The following is a 27,671-nucleotide window of genomic DNA, read 5'->3' as shown; positions in this document are numbered from 1 at the left end:
GATCTAAGAATGTACGACACCGCATTAAGTTAACCTTCTACAAATCGCTCATTAGACCGTTTGTCCTCTACGATCAAGAAACTTGGAGTATGCTGGCGAAAGACTAACGCGATCTTAGTGTTTTCGAATGGAAGGTGTTGAGAACGATCTACGATGGGATGCATATGAAAGACGGAATGTGGAGACGGCGTATGAATAACGAATTGTAACAGTAGCTTGGAGAGCCACCCTTTGTTCGCTCAGCGAAATTTGGGCTGCTGCGGTGGGTTGGGCATGTCGTAAGAATGGTGAACAACTCGGTAAAAATGGTTCTAGAAACTAATTCGACAGCTACAAGGAGGAGAGATCGACCAAGATGAAAGAGACCTGAAGAGTCTTCGTGTCCTGCGAGGCGACAAACAGCCATGGACAGAGTGAACTGGAGACGACTTTCTGATACAGCAAAGGACAGCATGGCCTTAGACTTATTAGTAAGTAAAGTATTTAAGTGGACGTTCAGGAGAAACTCTCCCAACATAAAAAAAAGCTTCTGTTATTCATTTTAGTGAGAAATCCTCCTAGAAATAATCATGGAAAATCAACTCCTCAAAAAAGTAGTAAGAGACTTGGTGCCTTCAGAAAAATTGCTGGGAATTTAATTTAAAACATCTTTATTGATGACATGAAAGCTCTATGTATGTAGCATATCAAGATATAATACGATATTATTATAATCCAGTTTTCTTCAATATTACTGTAAGCTTCAGAGAAACATGGCTTGGATAAAATGTTTATTTTAATGTTTATTAACAGCAGAAGAGATTGATCATATACAGTAATTTCAGAATAACTTGTTTTGAAGGTTCACTTTCGCAAATAGCCTAATATATCTCGATACCCTGAATATATGCAGCATTCATGTCTTCAGCCACGTTATTTGTAATAAAATTCTCGAAAATTTTACTGAAGACACCAAGTTTTTCGAGACTAAATTTGTTTGATGAAATAATGCATCTAACTGGAAGGATTATTCACCAAAGTCACAAGATGTTTTACGTTGCAAAATTCTCCGAAATTACTAAACCTCCAAAACTGGCGGTTTCGAAGCTATGTGATATTGACCGTAAAAACTGTTTTCGAGCATTTATTTTACTTTTCTTTGCTATTAAAGTTCATAACTTAAGAACGAGTCCTTGTATACGAAATTGTATTACGCCATTTAATTCAGTACTCAAATGTACATCATAAATAGCCTCTAAATTGACATTTTTTTCATTTCTGATCCTACTTAGTGGCTATTCCAATAATTGATAGTACAAAAGAAAATCAAATGCTCATAAAAACTGATCCTGACATACTAGAGGCCAACCGAAAACGCCATTTTTCATCAGTTTCAATGTGGATGTTTTCATTTCATGGTATTTTATTTGATATTGTCATAATTTGTCAACTTTAAAATTTTCGCTAAGAGATCCAAAAGTCTCCATGGTGTTTAAAACATTTAGTTCACAATGTAATGATCAGATAATAAACTTCCAAAATTAAATTAATTTTTTTTAAATAAAACTGGTCCACAACCAATACATTTTTTTCAATTCAATTAATTTTGGTTGGGAGGGAAGGGGTTCAACCCCCAACCCCATTCCCCTGGCTACGCCACAGGCATTAACAAATATTTTTGGGGATGCAGATGCTTACAATTTCAGGAAATGTAGGCGGTAAGGAATTTCGTTAGCTATTGCCTCTCGATTGGCATGACTAAGTCTCGGGTTGTAGGAAAGGAATAGCTTTTTGTTGGCGTCATGGTTTTAGCGAGCGTAAATGGGAACCTCAGCTCGAATGGGATGAACTAAGCATGTGCAGATAGACTTTCCCAGTGGATACGGAACGAGATGTTCGTGTCCAACATCGGCAATAGTTTCACCCAGAAAAATGGATTTCGCATTCAACAAAATATTGGGTCCAACCCAATAAATACGTTTGTTATCTGATGGCAGGAGTGGTGAAGGGGTCTTCCAAATCGATACCAACGGCAATCAATCGCTGCATTCAAACTTACAAATATATTACCAGAATGCCGGTGGTATGAATTCAGTAATCGAAGACTATTTTGGTAGCAAGTTCGGATGAATGCTTCGACATAATTGCCCTCACAGAGACGTGGCTTAGCGATAGCACTCTGTCAGTGCAAGCATTTGGTGCCAACTACGATGTTTTCCGAACTGATCGCAGCTCACGCAACAGTCTCAAGGCTACCGGCGGCGGGGTACTTGTGGCTATCCATCGTCGATTGAAAGCGCAACTGATTGACGATACTTTGGGGGTCTGTGTCGAGCAGGTGTGGGTGCGAATCAAACTGGCTGGCTATGCACTTTTTCTTTGCGTGGTTTATCTTCCACCGGACCGCACTCGGGATTCGTCATTGATTGATTCACATACTGAGTCACGAGAACAACAAAATCCTTGATCTCTGTTTTTCGAGCAAATCTGACTACGCGCCAAAAGTTACCGCAGCACCGTTCCCCCTGGTAAAGACTGTTAGACACCACCCTCCCCTGCATATATTGCTTGAAGCGATTCGAGTGAAGCATGCCTGCAATGCTTCTGACTCCGTCAGCTATAATTTTAGAAAAGCCAACTATAATGGCATTATTGACTTCCTGTCGAATATCCACTGGACTGAAATTCTCGACAATGATGATGTCAACGTTGCAGTGCAGACCTTCTCCAATGTTATGAGCTATGCTATCGATCGCTATGTACCCAAAAGAAGTGGCCTTCAATCTAAGCACCCAGCGTGGCACACTGCCGAGCTGAGACGGTTGAAAGCGACTAAAAGAGCCGCTCTGAAGAAGTACTCCAAGTTTGGGGGCTACGTGCTGCGACAACACTACGTTCATGTTAACCAAGTCTATAAAAAGACATCGAAGCGTTGCCATGCCGATTACTTGCGAAACGAGCAACGTAAGTTGAAGTCCGAACCTAAAACATTCTGGAAGCATGTAAACGAGCAAAGAAAGGAATCCGGGTTGCCTTCAACGATGAGCTATGGAGGACGTATGAGCTCTAGTTTACAGGAGATCTGCCAACTATTCTCTGAAAAGTTCGCGAGTGTTTTCTCCAACGAGAAACTGACACCGACCCAGGCTTCACGCGCGGCTCTCAATGTACCTCAATCATACCAGTCTTTGAACTCTATCAATATCGACAATAATATGGTACAACTGGCGATTAGCAAAATGAAGGCTTCAACCTCGCCAGGCCCAGATGGTATACCAACTATTATTCTAAAAAAATGCTCTGCCGGTCTAATTGAACCTCTTTGTCATCTGTTTCAATTGTCGCTATCAACCGGAGTATTTCCCGAACTCTGGAAATCCTCCTTCATGTTTCCAGTTCACAAAAAAGGTGATAAAAAGATAGTTGACAATTACCGTGGTATTACAACGCTAAGCGCAGTTCCTAAGCTGTTTGAAACGGCTGTGTTGGAACCCATCTCCAGCCACTGCAAACAGTATATCTCCGAGACTCAGCATGGATTTATGCCGAAACGTTCAACATGTCTTCTTCTGTCGTTCACAACATATGTTACAGATGCTATGTCGGACGGCCTTCAAACTGACGTTATCTACACGGACCTTTCAGCTGCTTTTGACAAGATAAATCACGCTATTGCAGTGGCAAAATTGGATAGACTTGGCTTTGGTACTAATATTCTCCGTTGGATGCAATCGTATCTCAGTGATCGTCGTCTAGCAGTCAAGATAGATGATTGTGTATCCGAAGAGTTCTTTGCTTCATCTGGTATTCCGCAAGGCAGTCATCTCGGTCCATTGATTTTTCTTCTGTATTTCAACGACGTTAACTTTTGTTTTGAAGGACCACGGTTGTCTTTCGCCGACGACCTCAAGTTATACCATAGAATCCGGAGTACTGATGATGCAGCTTTCCTTCAACGCCAACTGGAAACCTTTGCGGAATGGTGCGAGATCAACCGAATGACCCTAAACCCCAAGAATTGTACGGTCATTACGTTCTCGAGGAAAAAAACGCCAATTCGATTCGATTACTGTCTAGCTGAATCCACAATTGACAGAGCGAATTGCGTCAAAGATCTCGGAGTTTTTGACGTTTAAACAGCATATCAGCTATATTGTCGCAAAGGCATCACGCTGTTTGGGGTTCATAATAAGAATATCTAAGCACTTTTCAGATATTTACTGCTTGAAATCTCTCTACTGCTCACTCGTTCGATCAACTCTGGAATATTGTTCAGTTGTGTGGAACCCTCATTATCTCAACGGTGTCCATCGAATTGAGACAGTACAGCGCAGATTTGTTCGGTTTGCCCTTCGTCGATTGCCTTGGAGCAACCCTCACCAGCTGCCAAGTTATGAAAGCCGGGGTTTGCTTATTGGACTCGATACATTGCAAGTGCGACGGGATCTATTCCGTGCTATGACGATTTCGGATATTTTGCAAGATCGAATTGACTGCCCCGAGCTTCTCAGTGCGATAAACATGAACGTTCGCCTTCGCGCCCTTCGCAATAATTTATTCCTCCGATTACCTCTTCGCCGGACTAACTATGGAGTAAACGGTGCCATCATTGGTTTGCAGCGGACCTTCAACAGAGTGTCATCCGAGTTCGATCTTCACATTCCACGTAGCAGATTACAATTTGACTTTTTAAATAGATTAAGAAATTATCATTAGGACCACACTGTGTCTGTTGATATTAATTAATTATAAATAAATAAATTAAATTATAAATTATGGCTAAAAAACTAGACATGTTTAGTGATAGGATTACACTCAGGCAAAAAATATAGTGAATTTCATAAGAATATTTTTAGCGACAAGTAGCTTTTAATTTTTAACTGGAAAGATAGTATAGCACTGCCGTTGAAAACGAATATTTTTTTCTAGACTCCTTGAACAATTTCCTTCAAAAAGCAGCTTGTGGTTTGATTTTAGAGTAAATAGAACCGCAGATATAATCAAAAGAAAATCAAAGCTTTTACTATTTGTCAAAATGGTGGGGGGGAGGGGTGTTTTCATGGCCCGAGGGGTAGTTCGATTCGCACAAAAATTTGGATTTTTATATATTGGCCCTAGATGAACGATTCCTCAAAAATTGGTTCAAATCTGTGAAGGTCGATTACACGTGCCTTGATCACTTCGCGCAGAATGACCTCTTATATTTATGTAAAAAATAAGATGCTCGTATGAAACTCAAGAGGTGACGTATGCCATACCCAATAATATATTAATGATATTATAAATGTCGCATGTTTTCATAATCATCTTATGAAAATATAGTTTTGTTACTTTTCTATACATCATAAGATAATTCTTAAAAATTTCGCTATGCATTTTGGCAGTGTATAAATTGATTGATCCAACCGGCAACATCATTTAATAAGATTGCTGCTAGTTAGTAATGTTTGAATTTAATCGAAAGTAATTAAAATAATGTAAATGTAATATACGATCAGACATTGTAAGATATCGATGAGAATAATCACATTATAGAATGTTATGTTAATAAAAACAAGCGAGTTTCGGATGCAGGTTCTCAGTAGCTAAAGCCTTTCGCTAACACCGGGTAGCTAACATTGCATCATTTACTGCGTACAATGTTCGAGCTGTTGTTTATTTTCATTACAACTTCCACTCTTTTTTATTACTATCTCAGTTATCGTCGGTCACGAAAACGTCTATATGAGCTGGCCGCGCAAATTCCAGGCCCCTTCGATTGGCCTCTGATCGGTTCTGCGTACCTGGGAATCACAGTAGGACCTACGAAAATGTGCGATTTTTTGGTACAAATGTTGCATACGCTTTCGTCGCCTCTGCGTGCCTGGATTGGGCCGCTTCTGTTCGTCTTCTTCGACAAACCTGAACACCTGGAAGTGATTCTAAACTCTCAGAGCTGCGTCAGCAAATCCTACGTACACAGATTTTTCCGTTTCGAGTATGGATTGCTGCACTGCGCTCCTGAGCTTTGGAGAGTTCTGCGTAAACGGTTGAATCCTTCGTTTTCTTCGACTACTATTAAAAATTTCGTTCCGACATTCAACGTTCAGGCAGACAAGTTGGTTCAATACTTCGAGGCATTCGTTGACCGAGAAGCTATTGATTTGCTGCCGAAAGTGAGCAGTTATACACTTTCGGCCGCCTTGCTTAACTTATTTGGAGTGAATGTGCGAGTAAATGATACTGAATACATCGAACAGTTTGCTGAAAATGCAGAAAAGTACAATTCGTGTTATTAAATTTGTCGAAAAGATTCATAGTATTTGTTTCAGGATGTGGCTGCTCATGTTCGACCGAATCTACAAACCGTGGTATTATCCTGATTTCGCATATAAACTAACGCCCAGTTATAGAAAGGAAAAGAAACGAATACATAAACTGCAACAGCTATCAATTGAGGTACGTTTTAAGAATGGTATTCTTAACCCTAGAACGTTGCACTTGCGTTTTCCATCCTAGGACGTTGCACTGGGGTATAAATGTACCCAACGCGTTTGATCGCAATGTTCGCAGGTAAAAATGGTAACAAAAGAAATGTATAATACATCATTTTCTTCGGTTTTTAATTGCAATAACAGTGAAAGTGAAAGTAAGAAATTTATTGAATCAATGATACATAAATTGGTTTAAACAAAATAAAAAGTGAAAAAAAATTTCACAAAAATTACTATAACTTTGCGAATTTTTAGCCGATTTGAAAAAAAATCAAATGATTCTTATAGTTGAAAGAATGGTATTGAAACGGTATGAAATGGAATTTAGATATATTTGAAAAAGTGCAAATATTTTGAAGAGTGAAAGTTTAAAAATCGTGTTTTGAAAAATACCACAGAATAGGGTGGAAAGTGAAATGAAAAAATATTTCTACACGCAGCGAAATTTCAGATGGTTAAACCAACAAAACGCATTTTTGATTTCAATCGGCAGTCTATTTTTGATTCGAAGCTTATTGATTGTTGAATATTCATTATTTTATTATTGAATCAACAATATTATTTTTATTCCAACCAAATTTTCTTTTCTTTTAATATTGTATAGTAGTAAATAAGCGTGTATTTTTCATCTGTCAATGAACTAACATATAGCAAAGGCCCATTTTAATTGTCAATTGTAAATTTTCATTAAAAAAAAACTTTGCAGTCCAATCATGCATACCATATGCCAGTATATACAAAACAATTGCAGAGCCAGACACCGGCTATACTCTCTGGTAAGTGTCAATGTTAAAATAATTAACAATATTGAACATTATTTTTGAAACTTTCAGAACAAACGCAACATGATGAAAGTACATCATTGGCAATTCAAAATATAGCATGCTGAAAGTACATCGATGGCAACTCAAAGTGGAAACTAAAAAAGATTTTTTGTTTTACTATTTATAAAATATACAAATATATCAATAGTGACTGTATTATTAGTTGTTTCAACAAAAGTATATTGTTGAACTAATCGTCTTTGTATCATTGGATCAATAACACGGTCAATCGTTTCAACAATAATATTGTTAATTCAACTGATAACACGATTAAAATCTAGAATTGTCAAAACCAGAATATATTGTAGAAACAACAATACTGCGGATTGAATCAAATATGGAATATTATTAGCTCTGAGATAATAATAATTATTGTTGAAATTGAACCAGAATATTGTTGTATCTACAATAAATTTTTCTGCGTGTAGTAACACGCAATGTTACTGTTACAGCAGTTACTGTGAGCAAATTATACTTGCGAGCCATTCTTTGAAAAACTATAAAAAATAAACAATAAAATAATATGAATCAGCAAAAATGAGAACGATTTTTGTTCCGCTTCAAAAATAAAATAAAATAAATTAAATAAACGATTAAAAACTATTATATAATACTAATTGTTACTTACGTAGTAAAACAATTGGTATTTAAACTGGTACTGTCACGAATCACATTTCCACTGACAGAACGAAACCTGACAAAATACTAACGGCAACCGTACACTGGGGTAGAAATGTACCCCACGGTAACTTTGACACCTGCTTCACAAAGGCTATAAGCAAACTGGCTATACCATCTTTTCCTACTCTTACTAGGAACTCTAAATTGAACTATGGTTAGGGTCCCAGGTCGGCAGATGCCGAATTCTCGTCTTCATACGGTTCCAAAGAAGACGTGGGTACATTTTTACCCCAGTGTAACGTTCTAGGGTTAATGAAATCTGTGTGTGATAATATGTACTTTTATATGCTTTTAGGTATGTACGGCACGTGAATCGATGAGACTCAAACCCAAACAATATCAGTCAGATAAAACTGTACCGATGCCAGAAATATTGATCGAACGCTTAGAACGTATCACGTTCGAAACCAATGAAATCAACGAAGACATTATGTTGCAAAATGTGCATACTTTCCTGTTTGCTAGCAACGATACCACATCCAACGTTATTGCCACAACCTTGCTGATGATGGCCATGTATCCCGATGTGCAGGACCGGGTGCACAAGGAGGTAACACACTCAGTCTCAAATGACGTGATCACCATCGACGATTTGCCCTCGCTTCAATATCTAGAAATGGTGATTAAAGAATCGTTGCGGCTTGTGCCAGTTGCGTCGATCATTGGTCGTATTTGCGAGCGGGAGTTGCAGGTCGACAATTGGACAATACCGGTTGGAACGGAAGTTTTTATTCCTATCTTGAAACTACATCGCGACAAATCGATTTGGGGCCAACATTCGGAGAGGTTTGATCCGGACAATTTTCTGCCGGAGCGATGTGCAAAACGACATCCCTATGCGTATCTTCCCTTTGGTGGTGGAATTCGGAACTGTATAGGAATGCGGTATGCGTGGATGTCCATGAAAATAGCGCTTGCAAAATTAATTCGAATGTATGAATTTTCGACGGAGTTGAGGTTGGAAGATATAAAATTAATACCTTCTCTTGTTTTACTCGTAGCAAATAGACATATGATGCGAATAAAACGACGAAAATTGCGATAATGTAGTGACGTTTTTCATTGCATTGAATATGCTTACAATAGTCTACATTAGACTGCCTTAGAAAATAATGAATTTTTGAAAACTCAATCAGCCCACCACTGAGTCGATTCCTAATCTCACCAGGGGTACGTGCTTTAAATTTTAAGCAAATCGAACAAGTCTAGCTACCACACCAACGTGCCTGAAGTTTGTATGGGATTTTTCGACAATTTACATGGAGAAGACCCACTAGTGCGTATTTTCGCCGCTAGGTGGCACTGTATGCATCGTATTGTCACTGTAAGTGAACATAACAACGTTAATTTAATTGTCTACAACTTTGTCGACGGTTGGTTGGTCAATCCCTCTTTGTTAAAAGAAGTTATTAATTTAAAACTCTCTTCGTATATGGAATCTTTTTTTGTGTTTTCTGTTTATGCATATGCTTTCCGGATGGTGGTTCAGATTAGAGGTGTGCGCCGCGCCGCCGATCTCAGGTAAAAATCGACGGCGTGCCGGCGTCACGCCAGTTTAGATGCTGTTTTTACCTGCAACCGTCGCATAGTGGGACGGAATCAAAAAAAAAGCCGGACATTGATATTTGCGACAAACCTATTGGTTATGGCACTTTGATGTCTTCGGAAAGGTTTTTTTTATTTTTTAAGTAGTTTAATATAATGTTGGAAAAATTTTATTTAAGGTGGTATATACGCAGATAAAAAAAATAACTTTGTAAGTTGTTGCCAAAATTGATAGTCATGTATGGAAAGTTTGTAGACGAAATTATTTTATGAAACTTTGTTGAAGTAGCGAAATGGCTATCTGTTAAGCGAAAAAAGTTATTGGGTGAAATTGAATTACATGTCGGAATACCCCCTTAAAAGTGTTTTTTCATTGTAACTTTTTTATTTGATTTTTTACAGTTTCTCGATGTTCTAGAAAGTTATAGATGCTTTCAAAACACACCTTTTTGCGCAATAGACCAATTCGGTATCTCTTCGTTTTTAGGGTTTAAGTTTTTTCGTAACAATATAGGTTTTACTACTGAAGCTAGTTCATATTTCTGTCCTTAGATGGTGCTTTAGACATTGGAACAACACTAGAAGTGAGAATTTGATAGAAAATTTAATTGTCTACAAGTTTGTTGACAACTAAAAATTAATCTGAAATCACCTGGAAAAGTTGCTTATGATTTTAACGAAGTTATATCTAAGGTAGTTCCACACGAGGCCTAGTGGTATATTTTCTCGCACTTATTTCATTACCAAAACAATAATTGGGTTTAGTGGCATGAAAATATTTGACGGGATTCTTTACAACTTCTTCGTTGACAATTCTAATTGACCTTTTGAAAACTAGGATGTTTGACAGAGGCAGAAAACTATTTGTGCTTTTGGTTCAAGTTTATAATCTTTTCCGATAGGTTCGAAGGAACTACCATTCATCGGAAGGTATTGCTTGATTACAAGGGTTTACCTTCATTTAAATTTTAGAAAGGACCATACGTCGCATAATTTAGGTTATGATCGTTTAAGTCAGCTATTATAATTCCGTTCAAGACGATATGTTAGGACACACCGTTTCTAATTGAACGCAAACCACAGCAGTGACTGTCCAAATTAGTGGTTAGCGTTATCGTTAGCGATTTATTCAAATTATTCTCCGCAAAGTATATTGTGGCAGTTGGATTTTACGGTCATTTCCTATCAATTATGCGAGAAATCGTTACTAAATTGATCCTAGATTATGCGAAATGTATTACTTTTGAAAACGAAATATGATTTGAGTACAAGAAAAACCTTATATACACACAAGTCCTCGAATATATAAAAAAAATATCTTGATCCAAAAACTCAAAGTTTTTTGTTCACTGTTTGTCATATTGAGTTAATTTTGAAAACGGATAATCAGCGTTTTTAACCAAGCATTGCAATGAAATCTGCGAAATATTGCAATGATGTTAAAAGTTTCATTGAGTTTTTTCAAATATAAAGGTTGAATTTCAGGATAAGTGAATTTTACACGAAGATGCTTACAGAGTAGGAGGTTCATGCAAGAATAGTTATCAATCATTCCCGAGAACAATCGAAAAAATGAAAAAGAAGGCATACATCATTGAAAATGTTGTTTTGCGGGAGGAATCACTCACCATCTTGGAAAAGAATATTAATATCATACTAGTTTGGTCAACACTTATCTTAGACTTCTCATCCCAAAAATATTAATGGCGCCCTATATCAGGTGGAATCTGGAATTATAATCCTCTGCTAAAAGATGAAACTTTCCAAGCTCTCAAATTCCGCTGAATGCACTGTTCAACTAAACACAACTATTTGGCGAATAAAAAAAGTACGTGTGAATTGACTTACAAACCACCAGGTCTTCTGTGAAACTAACCTAGACTTCGTTAAAATATTATATAACTTTTCCGGATAATTTCAAACCGGTTTTAGTTGTTAACAAAGTTATAGACAATTAAATTATCTATCAGATTCTCACTTTTAGTGTTGTTCGAATATCTAAGGCACCATCTAGTAACAGAAATATGAACTAGTTCCATTGTAAAATCTATGTTTTCACGAAAAAACTTAAAAAAAATGTTGCTCTAGACCCCCCGACGGATTATTTTAATATTGGTTTCAAACAGAGGTGGGAAAATACCGGTTGAGTACCGGTACGGTAAACCAAATTTTCACAAGTGTTTGTTTCCTTTACATTGTGTGCGGTCTTATCGCTGGTTGTGTTTATACGAGACACGAAAACCAAACCGAGTTTCGTTTACACAGCACCGCGGTTTGGTTTTGATTTTCGTTTACCGGTGCATGAGTATGGGAAGGAAACACGAGAATAACGAAACCAAACTTCGGTTGTGTTGCGGTTGTGTATTCGGGTTGATGTTTATCGGCTGTGCTAGTGCTGCTAGTATTTTTATTAAGAATTCTAAACAAATTTCTTTATAATATAAGGTATCTTTTCGGTAATTGAAAAAATGTCTTCAGACATATTTCTGTTCAAATAAATTATGTTCGTGGTCATGAATGGCGTTCCTTAACTCAATATTGCGACATTTTCATAATGATTTATCATCAGGAAGTTTGCAGTATGGGTATGTTTGGTATAGGAAACTGCCCAAAAATCGAAAGTAAAAGGAAATTTAATGGCCTCCTCTATTTTTATACCTATGATAGCAGATCAATTTAAGGTGACTGTATATTCAAGATATTCTGTTATCTAGAATCACGCGACATGGACATTTTAAATATAAGAAATATGTCAAAAGATCGCAAATTCATGCCTGCCGTCATTTAAAATCTGAAATGGCGAGCTATATTCAATACTGCTGGTATTCAATAACATTTTAATGGTAAAAATATCATGAAACAAGGGTATTTTTGATATCGAAAATTTTGATTAGAGATTAAAAATTGTTATTCGTCATCATTTTGCATCCCAACATGTTGTTATTTTCACGACGATTTAGCATTTAAAAGCATGGTATCGCCGGAAATATTTATTCCTTAAAGAAACTTAGTTTTTAATGGTGATCTATAAAATGAAAGTGTTTTTGCTAATCGTTAGTTGGTTGCTGTTCTCAATGAATTAAGTTTTTTTGTAATTGAATAATTTAGTGGTAGTTTTCTCTAAACACGAATGTTCGCGATCAAGCCTTCTAGATGTTTCAAAACGATGTACAGTAACAGCAAAAATAACAGAAATACGTATTACCAGCACTCAGTAAATAAGAACCTAATCGTGAGTTTCCCCCAACTTGCGTCTGAGTTGCTTACCATATGTAAATAACACACACATACACGCAATTGCCTCTGTGCAAGGATAGATGTATCAATACGATGCGCCGTAGCAGTAATAATAAGGATATATGTATACAAAATGCGAGTGTGTGCTCGAGATTATTCGAGAATCGCCTAACCAGCGCAACCAGACGTGGATTAGATCTCATTGATACGACTATTGGCGATATAAATACAGGCCACTTTGAATGCATTGAGTGTTAATGTGAAGTTTCAAGTGATTCAAGTCATGTTTAATTCTCGACAAACATATGATTACGGCCTAAAAGCCAGCTGTCAAAATCCACTTTGAATGGAAATTCCAGACAAACCGTTGCTAGTCGAACACAGTTCACAACAGTTTATGAAAGAGAAAACTTTTCTCTTTCATTTACTACCAACATCTGTGATTGGCGTGTAACGGTTTGTCCGGAATTTCCATTCAAAGTGGGTTTTGACAGTTGGCTTTTAGGCCGTAATCATATGTTTGTCGAGAATTGATTTAATTAATTTTTTTGATTCCATTAATTTAATTGATTTTGTTGTTTTTGTTATTTTGTTGACATCGCTGATTTCATTGTTTTCTTTAATTTCCATTTAAACAATTGTTGAACTTTTAACAACTACTCAGAACCAGCCATTTCGATATTACCCAATTGACTCTCAACAACTAATTGAACTCAATTCAGTTGTCTATTCGGCAGCACTGCAGATGAATTTACTGCTTCTTCTTTCAACCGAAGCACCGTGTACAGAAAAAACCAGGCTCGGTTTTCTAAAGCCAAACCGAAACCGCTGCTGAGAATACATCAACACAAGTTGAAATTCGTACACACATGTAAACGATGCTGAGTGGCTCGGTTTGGTTTTATAAACTGAGAGTCGGTGGAGGTTTTTCGTTCGTTTACCGTGTGAACGAAATCCAAACCGAATACGATGTGCGTCACTCGTTTACACGTGTTGAGATTTAGAGAACAATTCCAGTGTATGTACGTACCGGTTGGTTTTCTTACCCACCTCTGGTTTCAAATGAAAGGGGAAAGCCTATTCTTTTATATCCTGAAGTTTCAGAGATGCTGAATTTTTTTGCATAAAGTTGTTAATAAAAGACACCGTGGAAGTAGTACGGGACGACTACTCTCAACAAAGCCTGTTGCGATGTGGAACACCTCGTAGGGTAACTGCTCCCTAATTCATCTTAGCATCTCTATTCATCTCACCCATTTGGACACGTTAGTTAGAGCAGTATCTGCTATCTCTATTCAACGCATTAGCTCAAATGGTAGGATGAATAAGGGTACGTTGTACTCGACTTTTCGCTTCGCTCAAACGGGAGCATTGTACATTTTCCAGGCAAACATTTTAACTGTACTGCTTCTTAGGAACGTAGCAAAGGTGATGATACCTATTTAAGCGCAATCCAGTCATTCTAAATCAAGTTATCAACTAAATAGTGTGACATACTGACTAATGAGATGAATAAGGGCACGTCTACCCTATCAATGGTTCGGACGACCGCCTTCGCCACAAGTGGGATGCTTGAAGGCAAGGTTATGAATCAATCCTTGATCAAGGATTGAAACATTCTCTACGAAGTGGGACGCTGTCGGAAGTGGTAAAGGATAGCCACATAAATGACAACTCGCGTATGGAGTGGGACACTTCAGTGGATAGTATAATATTAACAAATTTTGATGGAGCGGGACGCTCGATATGAATTTAGTATGTATATTCTGGTTGCAGTTGAAAATCGAAGAATTGACGTGCGCCTTTCGTTTTTTTCCCTATTTGCAGAGTGGGCAACTAAAGCGCATCTTGTGTACATGTTAGAGAATCAACTTGCGCATCATCTACACCAGTTGCGCTTTAGTTCCGCACACTGTAAATAGGAGAAAAATCGAAAGGCGCAAGTTCACTATTTCGATTTTCAACGGCAACCAGAATACATCGCACAGTGGCACGACTTAGAACAAAAGGTGGACTAAAGTCCAAACTTTTCCCTATCGGTTCATATAGGACGTTTTTATGTAATTTTGGTACGCTGAATTCGTTTTCGATATTAAAACATTCAAAAATGAACATTCACTATTCATTAGGGTGTCTCAAAAATATTTTTTTTTCTAAATCGATCTTAAAATTTGTGTATATTAATTTTCGTGTGCTAAATCGTTTTTGATATTAACATTTGCAAAAAAATTTCATTGTACATTAGGGTGGCTCAAAAATAATTATTTTGTTGTGAAGGTTCAAATTTTTTTTAAATTCATTTTTGTGCGCTGAATTCCTATGTTGGTTATAGAAAATAGAAATTAACTTTACTACTTATTAGAGTGGCTCAAAAGTAAAAATATTGTCTTTTATAAAGATTTCTTTCAATTGTAATTTTGAAATTTATTTTCGGTATTGAAACGAATTGATTGACATCTCATTATGGGGCTTTAGAAATGATTATATTATTTTTAAGGATCAAATAAGATGTGATTGTCTAATTTTGGAACGTTTAATTCATTAGTGGGTTACTTGGTATGAAAACTACATTTTTTTTCATTTGCAAAACAAACATTTTGAGCGTCTTAGTGGAATATTGATTTACATTCACTAATCAACAAGATTGTTAACGATTTTGTTTTCGCAGGTGTGTTTTAAGTTGCTTAGATTGCTTATTTCATACCTTAAATTAAAATAAATCCAAAATCCTTTTTTTGCGTATATGGTTCATTTAAAAATGGTCTTATTTTATTTGGATAATATCGCATACCATTAAGCTATATCAGTGCTATGCAAACTCGGAAAAAAATAGTCTCACCAAATGACTAGAACTCAACTGTGTTCACACAATTTAACAGTTATTGCGTAAGTTAGCAAAAATAGTTCATGAAACATTTTATGACACATTTCAGATGGTTGAAAATATTTACTGAATTTTAAACATTCTTAATTCCTTTACCACTTAAAAACCATACTTCCCACTCGGCTCCTTACTCTTGATCACTAGTAAAACCCTTAAAGATCATGCTCTAAATGCTATTTGAAAGTTGTGCATAAATTAGTGTCATTATTCTAGTTATAAAGTGAATATTCAAATTAAATATCAGTAATAACCATGCGTGTCCATTCACAGTTTTTTCAAATTTTGACTGCTTATCGCAAGTTTTCGCAAAACTAGCATAGGCTCATTTTGAAGAGAAAATGAAAAGCTTTCCAATGAGCATAGTGTGATCGCGGGCATTTACGGGCGTCGTTGTTGTTATCGCTTTAGAAGTTCGAATTCAATAAAAATTCATGACAAACAGTTATCTAAACACTAACTAAACCAACTAGTGACTTATTTTTGGCGATTTCGATGTAATTTTATCACACGGATAATTTTGGTGAAGTAATGCAATTCATAAAATCAACCGTTTCTTTGAAAAACGAGAAAAACCGTATATAGTTCCTATGGTCAAATAATGCAAAAAACACTTGAGTTATGCCCTTCAAAAAGCTGTCAGAAATTCATTTTGCATTCAAATCACCTAAAATCTAGCGAAAATGTCTCTGATGGATCAGCTGATACGAGAAAAATACTAGTGAGAATATCGCATAACCTTCATATATGGACTTAAGTCCGGGCTCGTCCCACTGTGCATCGCTAGTTAGGACGTCCGCATAAAATAATTGCCGTTGTGTGGGACACACAATGGAATGAGCAAAATCTTTGCCGTAAAGTGGGACACTTGTCGGAAAGATTAAGTGCAAAATCATCACGACGTTTCTGATCTTTTTTCCACTATTTTCTTGTCAGTGGATTAATATGGAAGACACTGGAAAATACGTGAGAATTGCGACCAAGGACAGAGATGAAGGCGATAGCTCCACAATCGTTCCGCTTCATGTGAGGAAGCTTCAGAAAGCCATTCGAGTGATGAAGAAAAGTCGCAAGAAGTCTCGAATATCTGGTGGAGACTGATATCGTACACTCTACACTCGTGCATTCTTGTACGGCCTCGATGAACAAAGAAAATAGAAGTATGAGTACTACTGTTAACACTGTTGTGATCGAGCCTCTACAGATCAGAGGAATGCTAGTAGTCTGGGAAGAGCGAATCCAGATGTTAATGACACGAGCGCTAGACTGGATGTCTTGCAAAAAGCTCTGATCGACTTGACGCAGATCGTGCGTGAAAAGATAACGGAGCAGATACCATTCTTAACGGGTCAAGATTGGACAGAACTAACCGCTAATCGGGTACTTGTGGTTAGCTCTCCCATTAGATTCGATAACATGATAAGTTTACTGCTATGAAGCAAACACTGCTATGAAGCAATAAGTTCACTGCTATGAGTCGACTGCACTGATAAAATCAAGTACCCATTAATGCGTAGAAAACTACTCATTTCAATAAAAGTGGAATAACCTATTAAATGGGTAAAGCGTTTGTACCCATAAATGAGTACAGACCTTGTGCGTCAACCTGGGTATGTTTCATCCATTATTTTTCGCAGAACTGTTACAACAAAATGCGTAAAAAATACCCATTCATGAAATTCGCGCCAGAATGAAAAACTACTGTCAATAGAATTATTTCTGAATTTAAAAACGCTTTTAATCCACCTAACAGTGTGATGAGACATTTCTTATAACTCTTATCACTCTCTTCGGATATTATATCGTTTGAGAACTTTTAGAACTTGATGCTTCGCGATGTTTTTGATAACACATACTACATGGGATAGTGGCAGGACTCAGAGAATCGCTCAAATCAGCATAGGACAACATCAGTGCTAGAAATCTCAAAACCAAATCAATGGGAAAGCGAAAAAATGGCCAATAAAATAGACATACAAACGAATTATTGCTAATGCTCTGTTAATAAAATATCTAAATTCCTCAATAAATGCATTGTGGTGGGAAAACTGAATTTTCCTAAAGGGGTTATGTATATTGTACTGAGCCAAAAAATCGATTTTTTTTAATCGATTTGAAGTTTATACTTTACTCAAATTTACAACGACTGAGAGGCTGAGAGCTAAGAAATCAACGCTTTTTCTTGAAAAAAGCGATAGTAGCAGTGATACCATTCAAAGAGGTTTTATTTCCTATTTAAGAACTATTGTGTTTTTACATCCTAGATTGCATGATTCAGTGATCGAAACCCAAAACTTCATAAAGTATTTGAAATTATTAAATTAAAATTTGTGTTTGCTATTGAAATTGACAAAATGATAGTATATATAGAATATAGTCCCTTTGGCGTTGGTTAATTTTTCGGTCCAACCTATCAGCATTGAAGTATCGCCCTTACGTTTTTTTACAATACCAATTTAACAATTTGTGGGAGTTTGGTGAAAATCGATCTTACTATCCAAACGGCATAATTCCGAAACCGTAATTTTTGAAGTTTTAAAATTATGCAGAATTAATTTTTCAGACAATAGTAACAGAGTTCGTGTCTTTAGCAAATTTGTTGAGACTTTATTGTAGTCATGAATATTAACCTGAGAAAATTCACCATAAATACTTCTTGAACGATATACCGTCAAAATTACTTTATCAAATGATGCGCTGTTCGTTTGTAAAACTCATCGAAGATACTAAACCTCCGAAATTGGCGGTTTCAAAATGATGCTATCTTGACCTTAAATTATTGTTTTGGAACATTTGACCTATACATATAATTGGTCATACAACAAAAATCAAATTCTCATCAAAATCGACCAGGACCTGCTAGAGTCGAATGGAAATCGTCATTTTTCAAAAATTTCGCTCTACATTCGGAAAGTGTTATCCTCGTTATTAATCATATTACGTTTTCGTCTCAACTCGACGCATTCCCAAAATAAAAACCTATTTTGATCCACCTAGTGGTGCAATTGGGCTTTTCTCATTTGTCCAGACTACGATTCCATGGCTGGTTATGTTCAATACAATGGTGGAAATGAATATTACATGTTCAGTACGATTTGCACATACATACAATGGATCGACAGCCACGATCTTGAGATACTATGTGATACTGAAACATCACTTGACCGCCGCTGGTTTCAAGCGATGTTTCAGTATCACATAGTAAGATCCGGGAGGTCCGGGTCCTGCCGAAAATTTTCAACTTGTTAAGAAATTTTAAACTAGTTTTAATTTTAAAACAGTAACCCCTCACTGCATACTCCCTCCGGGCCGGTATGATTGACGATTTTTAGAGTGATTGCATAACCTTTCTATATGAGAAAGGCAAAAAAGTCCAAAAAATAAATTTTTTTCAAACATTATTTTTTCGAGTTTATATCAAATCTCAATGGTTCATGCATTATAAAGTCATTTGGCATCAAAAATACAAATTTGATTTTGAAAATTTTTCATTTCAGTTTATATGGGAATTTGCTGTGTGATTGCACTCTTCAACTCCTAACTCCGGAACCGGAAGTCCAATCAATAAAAAATCAATTGCAGCCGATGGGAAGGTTGTACCTTTCATTTGAGACTAACTTTGTGCAAATCGATCCAGCCATCTCTGATTAACAGAGGTCATATTTTTTTCCACATACACACATACACACACATGCATACATACACACATACATTCTCCTATCTCGACGAACTGAGTCGATTGGCATATGACACTCGGCCCTCCCGGTCGGGATTAGATTGACGAATTTTAGAGTGAATGAGAAAGGCAAAAACATTTTTAGCAAATGTTTCATAGACATTAAATCAATTTTTACTTCGCTTTCTATTAAATAAAGACCCTCATTACAGTACATCTCTACAAAAGCGAGCTCAATTTGAAAAGAAATCTGAGGATTATGATTGATTACAGAACTCTGGAATTTTCTATTGGAATGATTTCAGGCAGGAATTTGATATTGATGATATTAGGCAACTGTGAAATCAAGACCAATAGATCAATTACATATCAGGACCCCATTCTGACAATTTATCAAAAGTCCTCATGATGTTTTCAACAACAGGTTACCAATGTACGGATCAGATAATTGTTATTGTAATACTGAATTAAATCAGTCTGCATCAATAAATTTTCAATTGAAATCCAATATATTTTTTGGGTGTGGTAGGGAGGGAAGTTGTTAAACCCCAAAACCTTCTCTTGGCTACGCCGTTGCTTGGAGTTATTTACTTCACTTTCATTGTCCGATATGTTTCCGATCGATCCGTTGGTTATAAGTTAGAAAAATTGCAGTCAGACGGTTCGTACAAATGAACATTTTTGCACTGATAAGGTATCAAGTTCCTTCCAGACAACTTGGAAGTGTTCGGTGATTATTTCTAGCGGTTGTAGATAGAAAAATGAAATACAAAATTCTTTTTATCGTAATAATGTTTGGCTTATTTCAATGGATTATTACTATATTGAACAATAAATGGGCGACAAAAGGTAATCCACAAACAACAAGCCATAACTTTTAAAGTATTCAAAATAGATATTTTATGTCTTCAGTAAAGTTATTCGCAAAAGTAAGAGCTACAAATTTGCTGAAGGCATCATTTCGATATAACCACTTCCAAGAAAATTTGTGATAATATCTCACTCATAGGGAGATTAATCAGTAAAAGCACAATACCAAAAGAAAGGGCGTATTGCCTCCATTAAATTCTCCGAAGATACTATTGACCTAAAATAAGCCGTTTTGGCGTTAATAATAGATTACATGTTTTTGGTCATATTTCTGGCAATGGGAAATGATAAAAATCTTTCGTCCGCATTCAATGTTAAATATCTCTTTTGATAATGGTCCGATTTCAACAATCTATAGCTTGTTTGAAAGGTATTCGTTGAAGCTGTCTAAAAACATATAAAGTGTTAATCTATGTTGTCAATTTCGGCAGATAATTTAAAAAAACTGCAAAAAACGCCATTTTTACACATTCAAACATTCATATCTTGGAAACTAAACATCAGAATCAAAAACAAATTAATAGCGTTCATACTGTTTTTTAGTTCTTTCATTTGAAATTGGTTTGGATAAGATCGGTTCAGCCATTGCTGAGAAACACGAATGAGAATTTGTCCGTTACATACACACACACAGACACACACACACACACACACACACACACACACACAGACATTGTCCCAAATCGTCGAGCTGAGTCGATTGGTATATAAGACTCGGCCCTCCGGGCCTCGGAAAAAATCTTGAAAGTTTGAGCGAATTCTATACATTTCTTTTATAAGAAATGTAAAAAAAACATAAAATAAAGACAATAACAATCATTTCACATTATTGTTTCCTTATAAAAGTATAGGAATCGAGATAGAAATCCTATTCTAAAACTACTTAACAAAATAAAACCGAAAGATATATTTTTGATGGCTGGATCGTTTGGCTGCTCTAAAAATGCCGAGCTGGCGCATATTTTCAACATCCTCAGTAGTCTAAACAACGTTGTTTTCTCAGTCTACTTTCGAACCAAGTCACCAAGTGAACAAAAACTAGCAACCTCTCGATCTAGTGTGCATTGTCTCGAGAACAAAGGAAACTTTTAATTTATTCTTGCCATCATGAGTAAAGTTGACGAAAAATCTCTGCTCCGACCCAACGCAGCGGTCGTTGACTTTAAATTCTCTTCAATAAGATTGAGTTTTCGTGAAGTGGAATACCTGCTGAAGGTGAAGATGCAGCTTAAGCTCAAGGAGGTTATGTATCTACAGTATCATCATCTTCGTAATGTCGTACTCATATCATTCAACACGTTAGCACAAGCCGAACGTTTCGTTTTGCAGAACAACTTAAAGCATGTGGCTCAAAGTGATAAAGTTGGAATCAAGATTCCCGTGTATATAGAAAAAGATTATGTAGATGTAAAGTTACATGACCTATCACCACGTACCCCTCCTGATGTAATCGCAAAATACATGTCGCAATACGGCGAAGTAGAATCAGTTACACGTGATACATGGAGAAATTTCTTCCCGGGTACACCTAACGGTGTTCTTGTCGTGAGGATGCGAATCGAAAGACCTATCCCCTCCCACTTAACTATAAAACTCAAAACCCACGAAGCCACTATTAATCAAACTACGTTATGCACCCATGAGGGGCAAACTCCCACGTGCAAGTATTGTAATCAAACAGCACACCCCGGACAACCTTGCGCGGAAGATACAGAGGAGAATGCATCTCTACCGATTGCCAACGAATCAACGGTAAACCAACCCAAAAAAGAGTTTTCAATACCAATACCTGAACCAGAAACGGTTTCCAAATTTGTGGCAGCTGTTCAGTCCATATTGACAACTGTCAAAGCAGCATCCAGCACCCCAGAAACCACTGTAAGCCACATCGGCGATGAAGATAATAGCAATGACGACGGATTTACATTGATCACCCGTAAGTGCAAGAAGCAGGAAAGAACATCTGGTCGCGAGCACCACGACACTTTTAACGATGATGACCTTGATGTGGAGGACAGGAGAGAATTAAATGGTCCCCATGACGCAGTAGGCGAGCCGCGAAAGAAGGTCTCCGCTCGCAATAAAAAGTTGCGCGCCCGAGATCCAACGGACAATCAGTAATATTTGTTTTTTTTTATTTTTTACATATTGTAAACACATAAAAGATCCACGGCTCCGTTAAGCTACCGCTATGAGCCGTGTCAAATAAACGTAATAATAAAAAATAACGTTGTTTTCGGAGCATTGCCGAAATGTTCCGTTTCCGCCACGGACTCCGATGCAGGGCGATAATTTGCAGGTTCCACTACGATCCTTAGTTTGCAGGTTAACTCGCTTGAAATAATGCTTAAGGATTTTTCACCCATTATCAAGATCAATATACCCATTGACATTACCTCATCGAGTAGTTGTGAAATGGATAAAAAGTACTCATTGTTAGAAACAAAAAAATACCCATTTTTTGACAGCTCGAATAACTTCCGAAAATGGGCAATTTGAATACATAAAAGGGGTAAAAAATTTTTTACCGTGTGTGGTTTGCCGCGCAAGATTAATATCACAAGTTCTGCTCTGTAAATACAGCGAGGAGGATCAAATTCGTTACTTTTTTATTCCTTGGTAATTATATTTTTCTATTGACCGCTTGACTGCATGATTTTTACTGCTCTTGGTACTCATTTTTCGGGATAGATATAATATATACCTCTAGCTCAGGCTTACAAAATTCGGTATGTTGCCAAGTAGCAACAATATGCATTTAATGGTCAAAGCCCTAAAGTTATAAGGCAGAAAAGCCTTGGTTTTTAAGCTTAGAATGTACAGTTTCATTAACTTACATTGACGCTTGAACGATGAAAGGTTCATTGATATCTTAAAAAAATTTCCTTACGACCGGTCAGATAAACTTTCCTGAAAATAGGAACTTTAAAGCGTATGCAGCGAAGTAGCCGTTACACGTGGAATGTGCATTTAAATAAACTATTCCAGTGGTTGCCACTTTTCAGAAAATAATCTGAATAGGGAACCGAGCAGTTTTTTTAGAGAAGGAGTGGGATGTGGGATACACCCTATGTTTTCGCTATACATGCGCCCCTCGGTCAGCCGTTTGCCAACATTGCTCCAGCCGTCGTAATAAAACCGGGAAGAGAATCTGCCTCTTTCGTCTACACATCATTGAATAGTTAAGTTATGTTAGGTGTAAAGCTACGTGTCCTTTCCCATTTGCCAGACAATTAATGTGGCATAATGGCTAAACTTCACACAGTCATCATAGAAACACTGACGTGACTTTAATTCTGAAATATGCGTGGAACTCTGGATTTCCGGAATAATTCAAAGTGCAATTCAAAGAATCTTTGATAGGCCGCCTGTGCTTCAAGTCGAAGTAATTTGATGTCAATTTCAATTGATTTTTAACCTCTAAGGTATTTCGATTGTACCGGTTCACGGTGTTCCTAAAACCGTTATTAACAAAAAATGACTATAAATTTGTCATACGGCATTCGAAAGATACAGTATCCAAGCATCTTCTTAGTGAATTTCAAAATGATCCATCGAGGGATTCGAGAGAAATTGCAATTTGAAGTTTTATGACACGTTTCATAAGGCTACCAGCAAACACCCACGGGTTTGGTCCTATCTCTACAAACAAATTTTTTTTGTCTACTTATTTAGTACATGGCATTCGAAAGATATAGTAATCAAGTATATCTCCTGCAAGTTTGAAAATATTTCATTGACGGAATCGAAATTTATAACGGTTTGGACGTGGTATACGGTCATAGATGGGTTTTCTACCAGACTTCAAGCGTGAATCCATGTTTGTCCATTGACTATTTAGATAGTTTATACGTGCCGCGGTTTTTAAAGGAAAACCTGACCATTTAATTACATAAATATAATGCACAAAAGGTGTTATTTATATGGTGCACTGAAAAAATATGCAAATTGGGTTGTCTACCAAACGTTAAATATAATGTGAAAACTAAAAAAATTAATACAAGTTGGAATGTTTACTTCAAAAGGCCATATCTCATTGTTAATTTACATTAAGAAGAATATAAAACAGAGTCATCTACATCAATAAATAGGCGATATAGTTGATCTCCCGAAGACATCGAAAATCCGCGGCCTACTGATTTGAGTAATTGAAGAAAATTGACTAACAGCAGGTGTTATTGCTTTGGGACCATGGTTAATTTGAGGAAAATTGAAAAAGAAAAATTCAATATATCTGCTAGATGGCTAGAAATATTTATTGAGGCTTTTTCGGGTTACTATGACCAATTTTAGGTTTATCCAAAAAAAAATTTGTTTCGTTATAAAATAACTCGATAAAACGCAACGAAAAAAATAGAGTTGCTGACTGTAGTTAGGGGTACATTGAACTACCTAGTCTTTTTGTTTTCGTGAACTTGATAAAGAACATCAAATACAAAAATGAATTTAGTTACATTGATCACCATCTAATGACAGTAAATAGAGTTGGCTGCCTTATTTCACGTTTTTGAAGAGCGTATTTTTTATAGCGACTAATTATCGATCATAAAGAAATTACAGAATTATATTAAATGATATTTTTCGTAAAAAGTTGTGTACAGTATTTAAAATAACAAAAATTTATAACAAGTGACAACGGCAGATATGGTTCTGATATATCCCTGTTATGATAATTTGATCGGGTACTCACTGTTCAGCGTTCTTCAAATAGCGTTGCTTGTAATTACTGTCATCGTCCATATCCAATCCCAGCGAATTGATCGCACTTGTCGCGAGCATATATTCACTCGCCTGATACAAGATATCGAATGGTTTCTCTCCGACCATGCACTCCAAATTCTTCACCAGTAAGTCAGCTTTTTCGTTAAATGTTGGCACAAAGCTTTTCAAGGCGGGGACGGCAAACGAAGGATTGAGCTGCTTCCGAAGTTTTCTCCACAGATCCGGCGCTGCATTGAACACTCCCTTCTCAAGTCCTACAAATTTGTACACACTTGCTCGTTTGATGCAGTCCTGCGAGTTCAGGACGATAGCTAGATGCTCCGGTTGATCTATGACAATAAAGAGAAATGGTCCCAGCCAGGCCCGCAACGGCGTCGTTAAGTTGTGCAAGTGTTGAACCAAATAGTCCAACATTTCCGATGGGTCTCTTCGGAAGGCTACGTGGATGCTACCGATCAATGGTAAATCGAACGGTCCCGGAAGTTTGGCCGCCAATTCATACAATCGTCTGCGCGACCGTCGGAATCGATAGTAGTAAGAAATGGCCACAACCACTAGCAATGTGAACAAAACAGCAAACATGTTTCGTTTATGGCACACGTTTAATAGCAGATAGTATTCGTAAAACTGTGAGATGCTTCTGAAAAAAACAAAATCAATCCAATGATTTTATAACCTCTCGCTGCAGCGGCAATTGAGAAAGACAGCAAAACCGGTGGTGACGGGAGATTTATTTTTATCATTGAATATCTTATTGCATTAAATAGGTATCATCTATCGAAGGTAAATCTACCAGTTCTCATCTCTAATTAACCTCAACACAAGCATTGCGAATGCAGCTGAACATTGCAGCGCGTCACATTTTAGAGGAACGCGAAGGGGAATATGGCGAATGAATTAATTTAACTAACAGCGAAGTGTACGTCGAGGCAAGTTGAAATGCGAGTGTATGATGAGATGTGAGCCTGACGCTGAACCAGTAAAAAGTTCCTATAGAGGCATATACCTAAATAGGGCAAACAACCTGATTTGCACCGCTAGGTTTGATGAAGGCAACTATATTCTTTGGGTTGTTTTTAAGGGGACGTACAAAGGAGGTTTTTCCTTGATACGTGGTAAAGTTGGTATACAGTCCCTTAGAATTGAGGTTACTTTAAACTTATCAGATCTGAAATTGTACATTTTTTTGGTTTCTTTAGAATGGTTCAAATATCACAACAATCGTTTCAACTCGCCCCAGTGCGCTCTATTTGATCTATGTTTTTTTTCTGAATTAATGTATACATGAACGGGGATAACATATATTGCTTGTGACTGAGGTGGAAAAGGTACTGTAAATTCAAAAAAGAAGCGTTTTGGCAAATACGAATTTGCGGGAAAATATGTATCGAGTCTAAGTCTTGATAGCCTATTGAAAAGCTGTAGAAAAATTGTATATTAAAATGTCAGTAATTTTATTATTCGTCAATTAGTCGTCGTATACCATTTTTGGATCACAGTTGCTGTTTGTTCGCTATTTATAGATTTATATAAAAATAATTGCAATTTTCGGCATATTTCTGGAATTTATTTTGGTTTGGCTGTAAATTGCTGCAATTTTATAAAATAGTTTTACTCATGGTTGTTGAAGTATATTCGATTAGGAGAGAAATGAGAAAAAAGTTAGGGTATTTTTGTAGAATGCACAAAAAGTGTTTTTTCTATGTTTTATGATAATGTCCAAGGTAAAGGGCGAACACGAAATTATTGCGACACCGAAAATGTCATGCCAATTTTCTTATAATGTTTAAAATCAAACTAAAATTTTAGGGCAGTTTTATACATATATTTACTTCAAAAATCAAAAGAACAGTTAATCGATGGAGCCTTGAGCGTAAAATTGAACGCATTTTCGCTTGATGCCCTCCATCAAAGTCTTTACAGTGTCATCCGGTACCAGTTTTTCAGTTTTTTTTCCATTTTCTTAACATGTCCTTCTCGTCTTTGACTGTCTTCTTGCTCTTCCGAAGTTCCCGCTTCATCATTGCCCAGTACTGCTCCACCGGGCGCAGCTCCGGACAGTTTGGCGGATTCATGTCCTTTGGAACAAAATGGACAGAATTGGCCTCATACCACTCCAGGACACTTTTAGAATAGTGGCCAAATGAGATATTTGGAGGCGAACTTCGACATTTTCTTCTTCTTAAATTTGTCGTCCACATAGAACTTGCTCTTGCCGGTGAAAAACTCCAACCCCGGAATTTGCTTAAAATCGGCTTTCATATACGTTTCGTCGTCTATCACACAGCAGCAATATTTTGTCAGCATCTTCTCGTACAGCTTCCGTGCCCGAGTTTTAGCCGTCGATTGTTGCCGCTCATTGCGGTTTGGGAAGTTCTGTACCTTGTATGTATGTAGTCCAGCTCTCTTCTTTGCATTCTGGACGTAGCTCTGCGACATTCCGATCTTTTTAGCCAAATCACGGCTTGAGACGTTGAGATTTGCTTTAATCATCCGCTTCACCTTTCCCTCCGTATTTTTGTTCTCCGGTTCCGGTTTTCTTCCAGCTCCTTTGCCGTGGTCTAACGTCAACCGCTCCTGGAACCGCTTCAACACTCTGGAGACGGTTGAATGGTGAATGCTCAACATTTTTCTCAACTGCCGGTGCGACAGGTCAGAAAATTCCAGGTGTTTGGAAAGAATTTTTTCTCTCGACTCGCGTTGGTTCACCTTTATTTTCGTTCAATCGAGAAACACGACTTCGAGTTTAACAGCATGTAAACAATACACATCAATGAGAAAGT

At 37.0% G+C, this 27,671-nt stretch overlaps 2 protein-coding genes across 3 annotated transcripts in view; one reads left to right on the top strand and one right to left on the bottom strand.

Moving 5' to 3' along the window:
• Window positions 1–25,548, bottom strand: part of LOC131684515 (cytochrome P450 4C1-like) — a 54,330-nt gene extending 28,782 nt beyond the window's left edge. For both annotated transcript variants that reach the window (XM_058967469.1, XM_058967467.1), the window contains exon 1: window positions 24,857–25,548. In XM_058967469.1, coding sequence (XP_058823452.1) covers window positions 24,857–25,470 — 614 coding nt within the window. In that variant the 5' untranslated portion in view covers window positions 25,471–25,548. The remainder of the gene's footprint in view (window positions 1–24,856) is intronic.
• Window positions 5,466–9,010, top strand: LOC131684516 (probable cytochrome P450 313a4). Its single transcript, XM_058967470.1, has 3 exons — window positions 5,466–6,238; window positions 6,291–6,417; window positions 8,253–9,010. Exons 1-3 carry the CDS (start codon window positions 5,619–5,621, stop codon window positions 9,000–9,002), a joined length of 1,497 nt encoding a protein of 498 aa, XP_058823453.1. The 5' UTR covers window positions 5,466–5,618; the 3' UTR covers window positions 9,003–9,010.
• Window positions 25,549–27,671: the final 2,123 nt, after the last annotated feature.

This window comes from Topomyia yanbarensis, chromosome 2, assembly GCF_030247195.1.
Source record: "Topomyia yanbarensis strain Yona2022 chromosome 2, ASM3024719v1, whole genome shotgun sequence".
NCBI lineage: Eukaryota > Metazoa > Arthropoda > Insecta > Diptera > Culicidae > Topomyia > Topomyia yanbarensis.
Note: the sequence above shows the minus strand (reverse complement) of the source record. Positions and strands in the feature narration are given on the sequence as shown.

Coding starts and splice junctions, on each gene's coding strand:
- LOC131684516 (XM_058967470.1), top strand. CDS start 5,619: ATGTTCGAGCTGTTGTTTATTTTCATTACAACTTCCACTCTTTTTTAT. Junction 6,239..6,290: donor TTTGCTGAAAATGCAGAAAA/GTACAATTCGTG, acceptor TATTTGTTTCAG/GATGTGGCTGCTCATGTTCG. Junction 6,418..8,252: donor TGCAACAGCTATCAATTGAG/GTACGTTTTAAG, acceptor ATATGCTTTTAG/GTATGTACGGCACGTGAATC.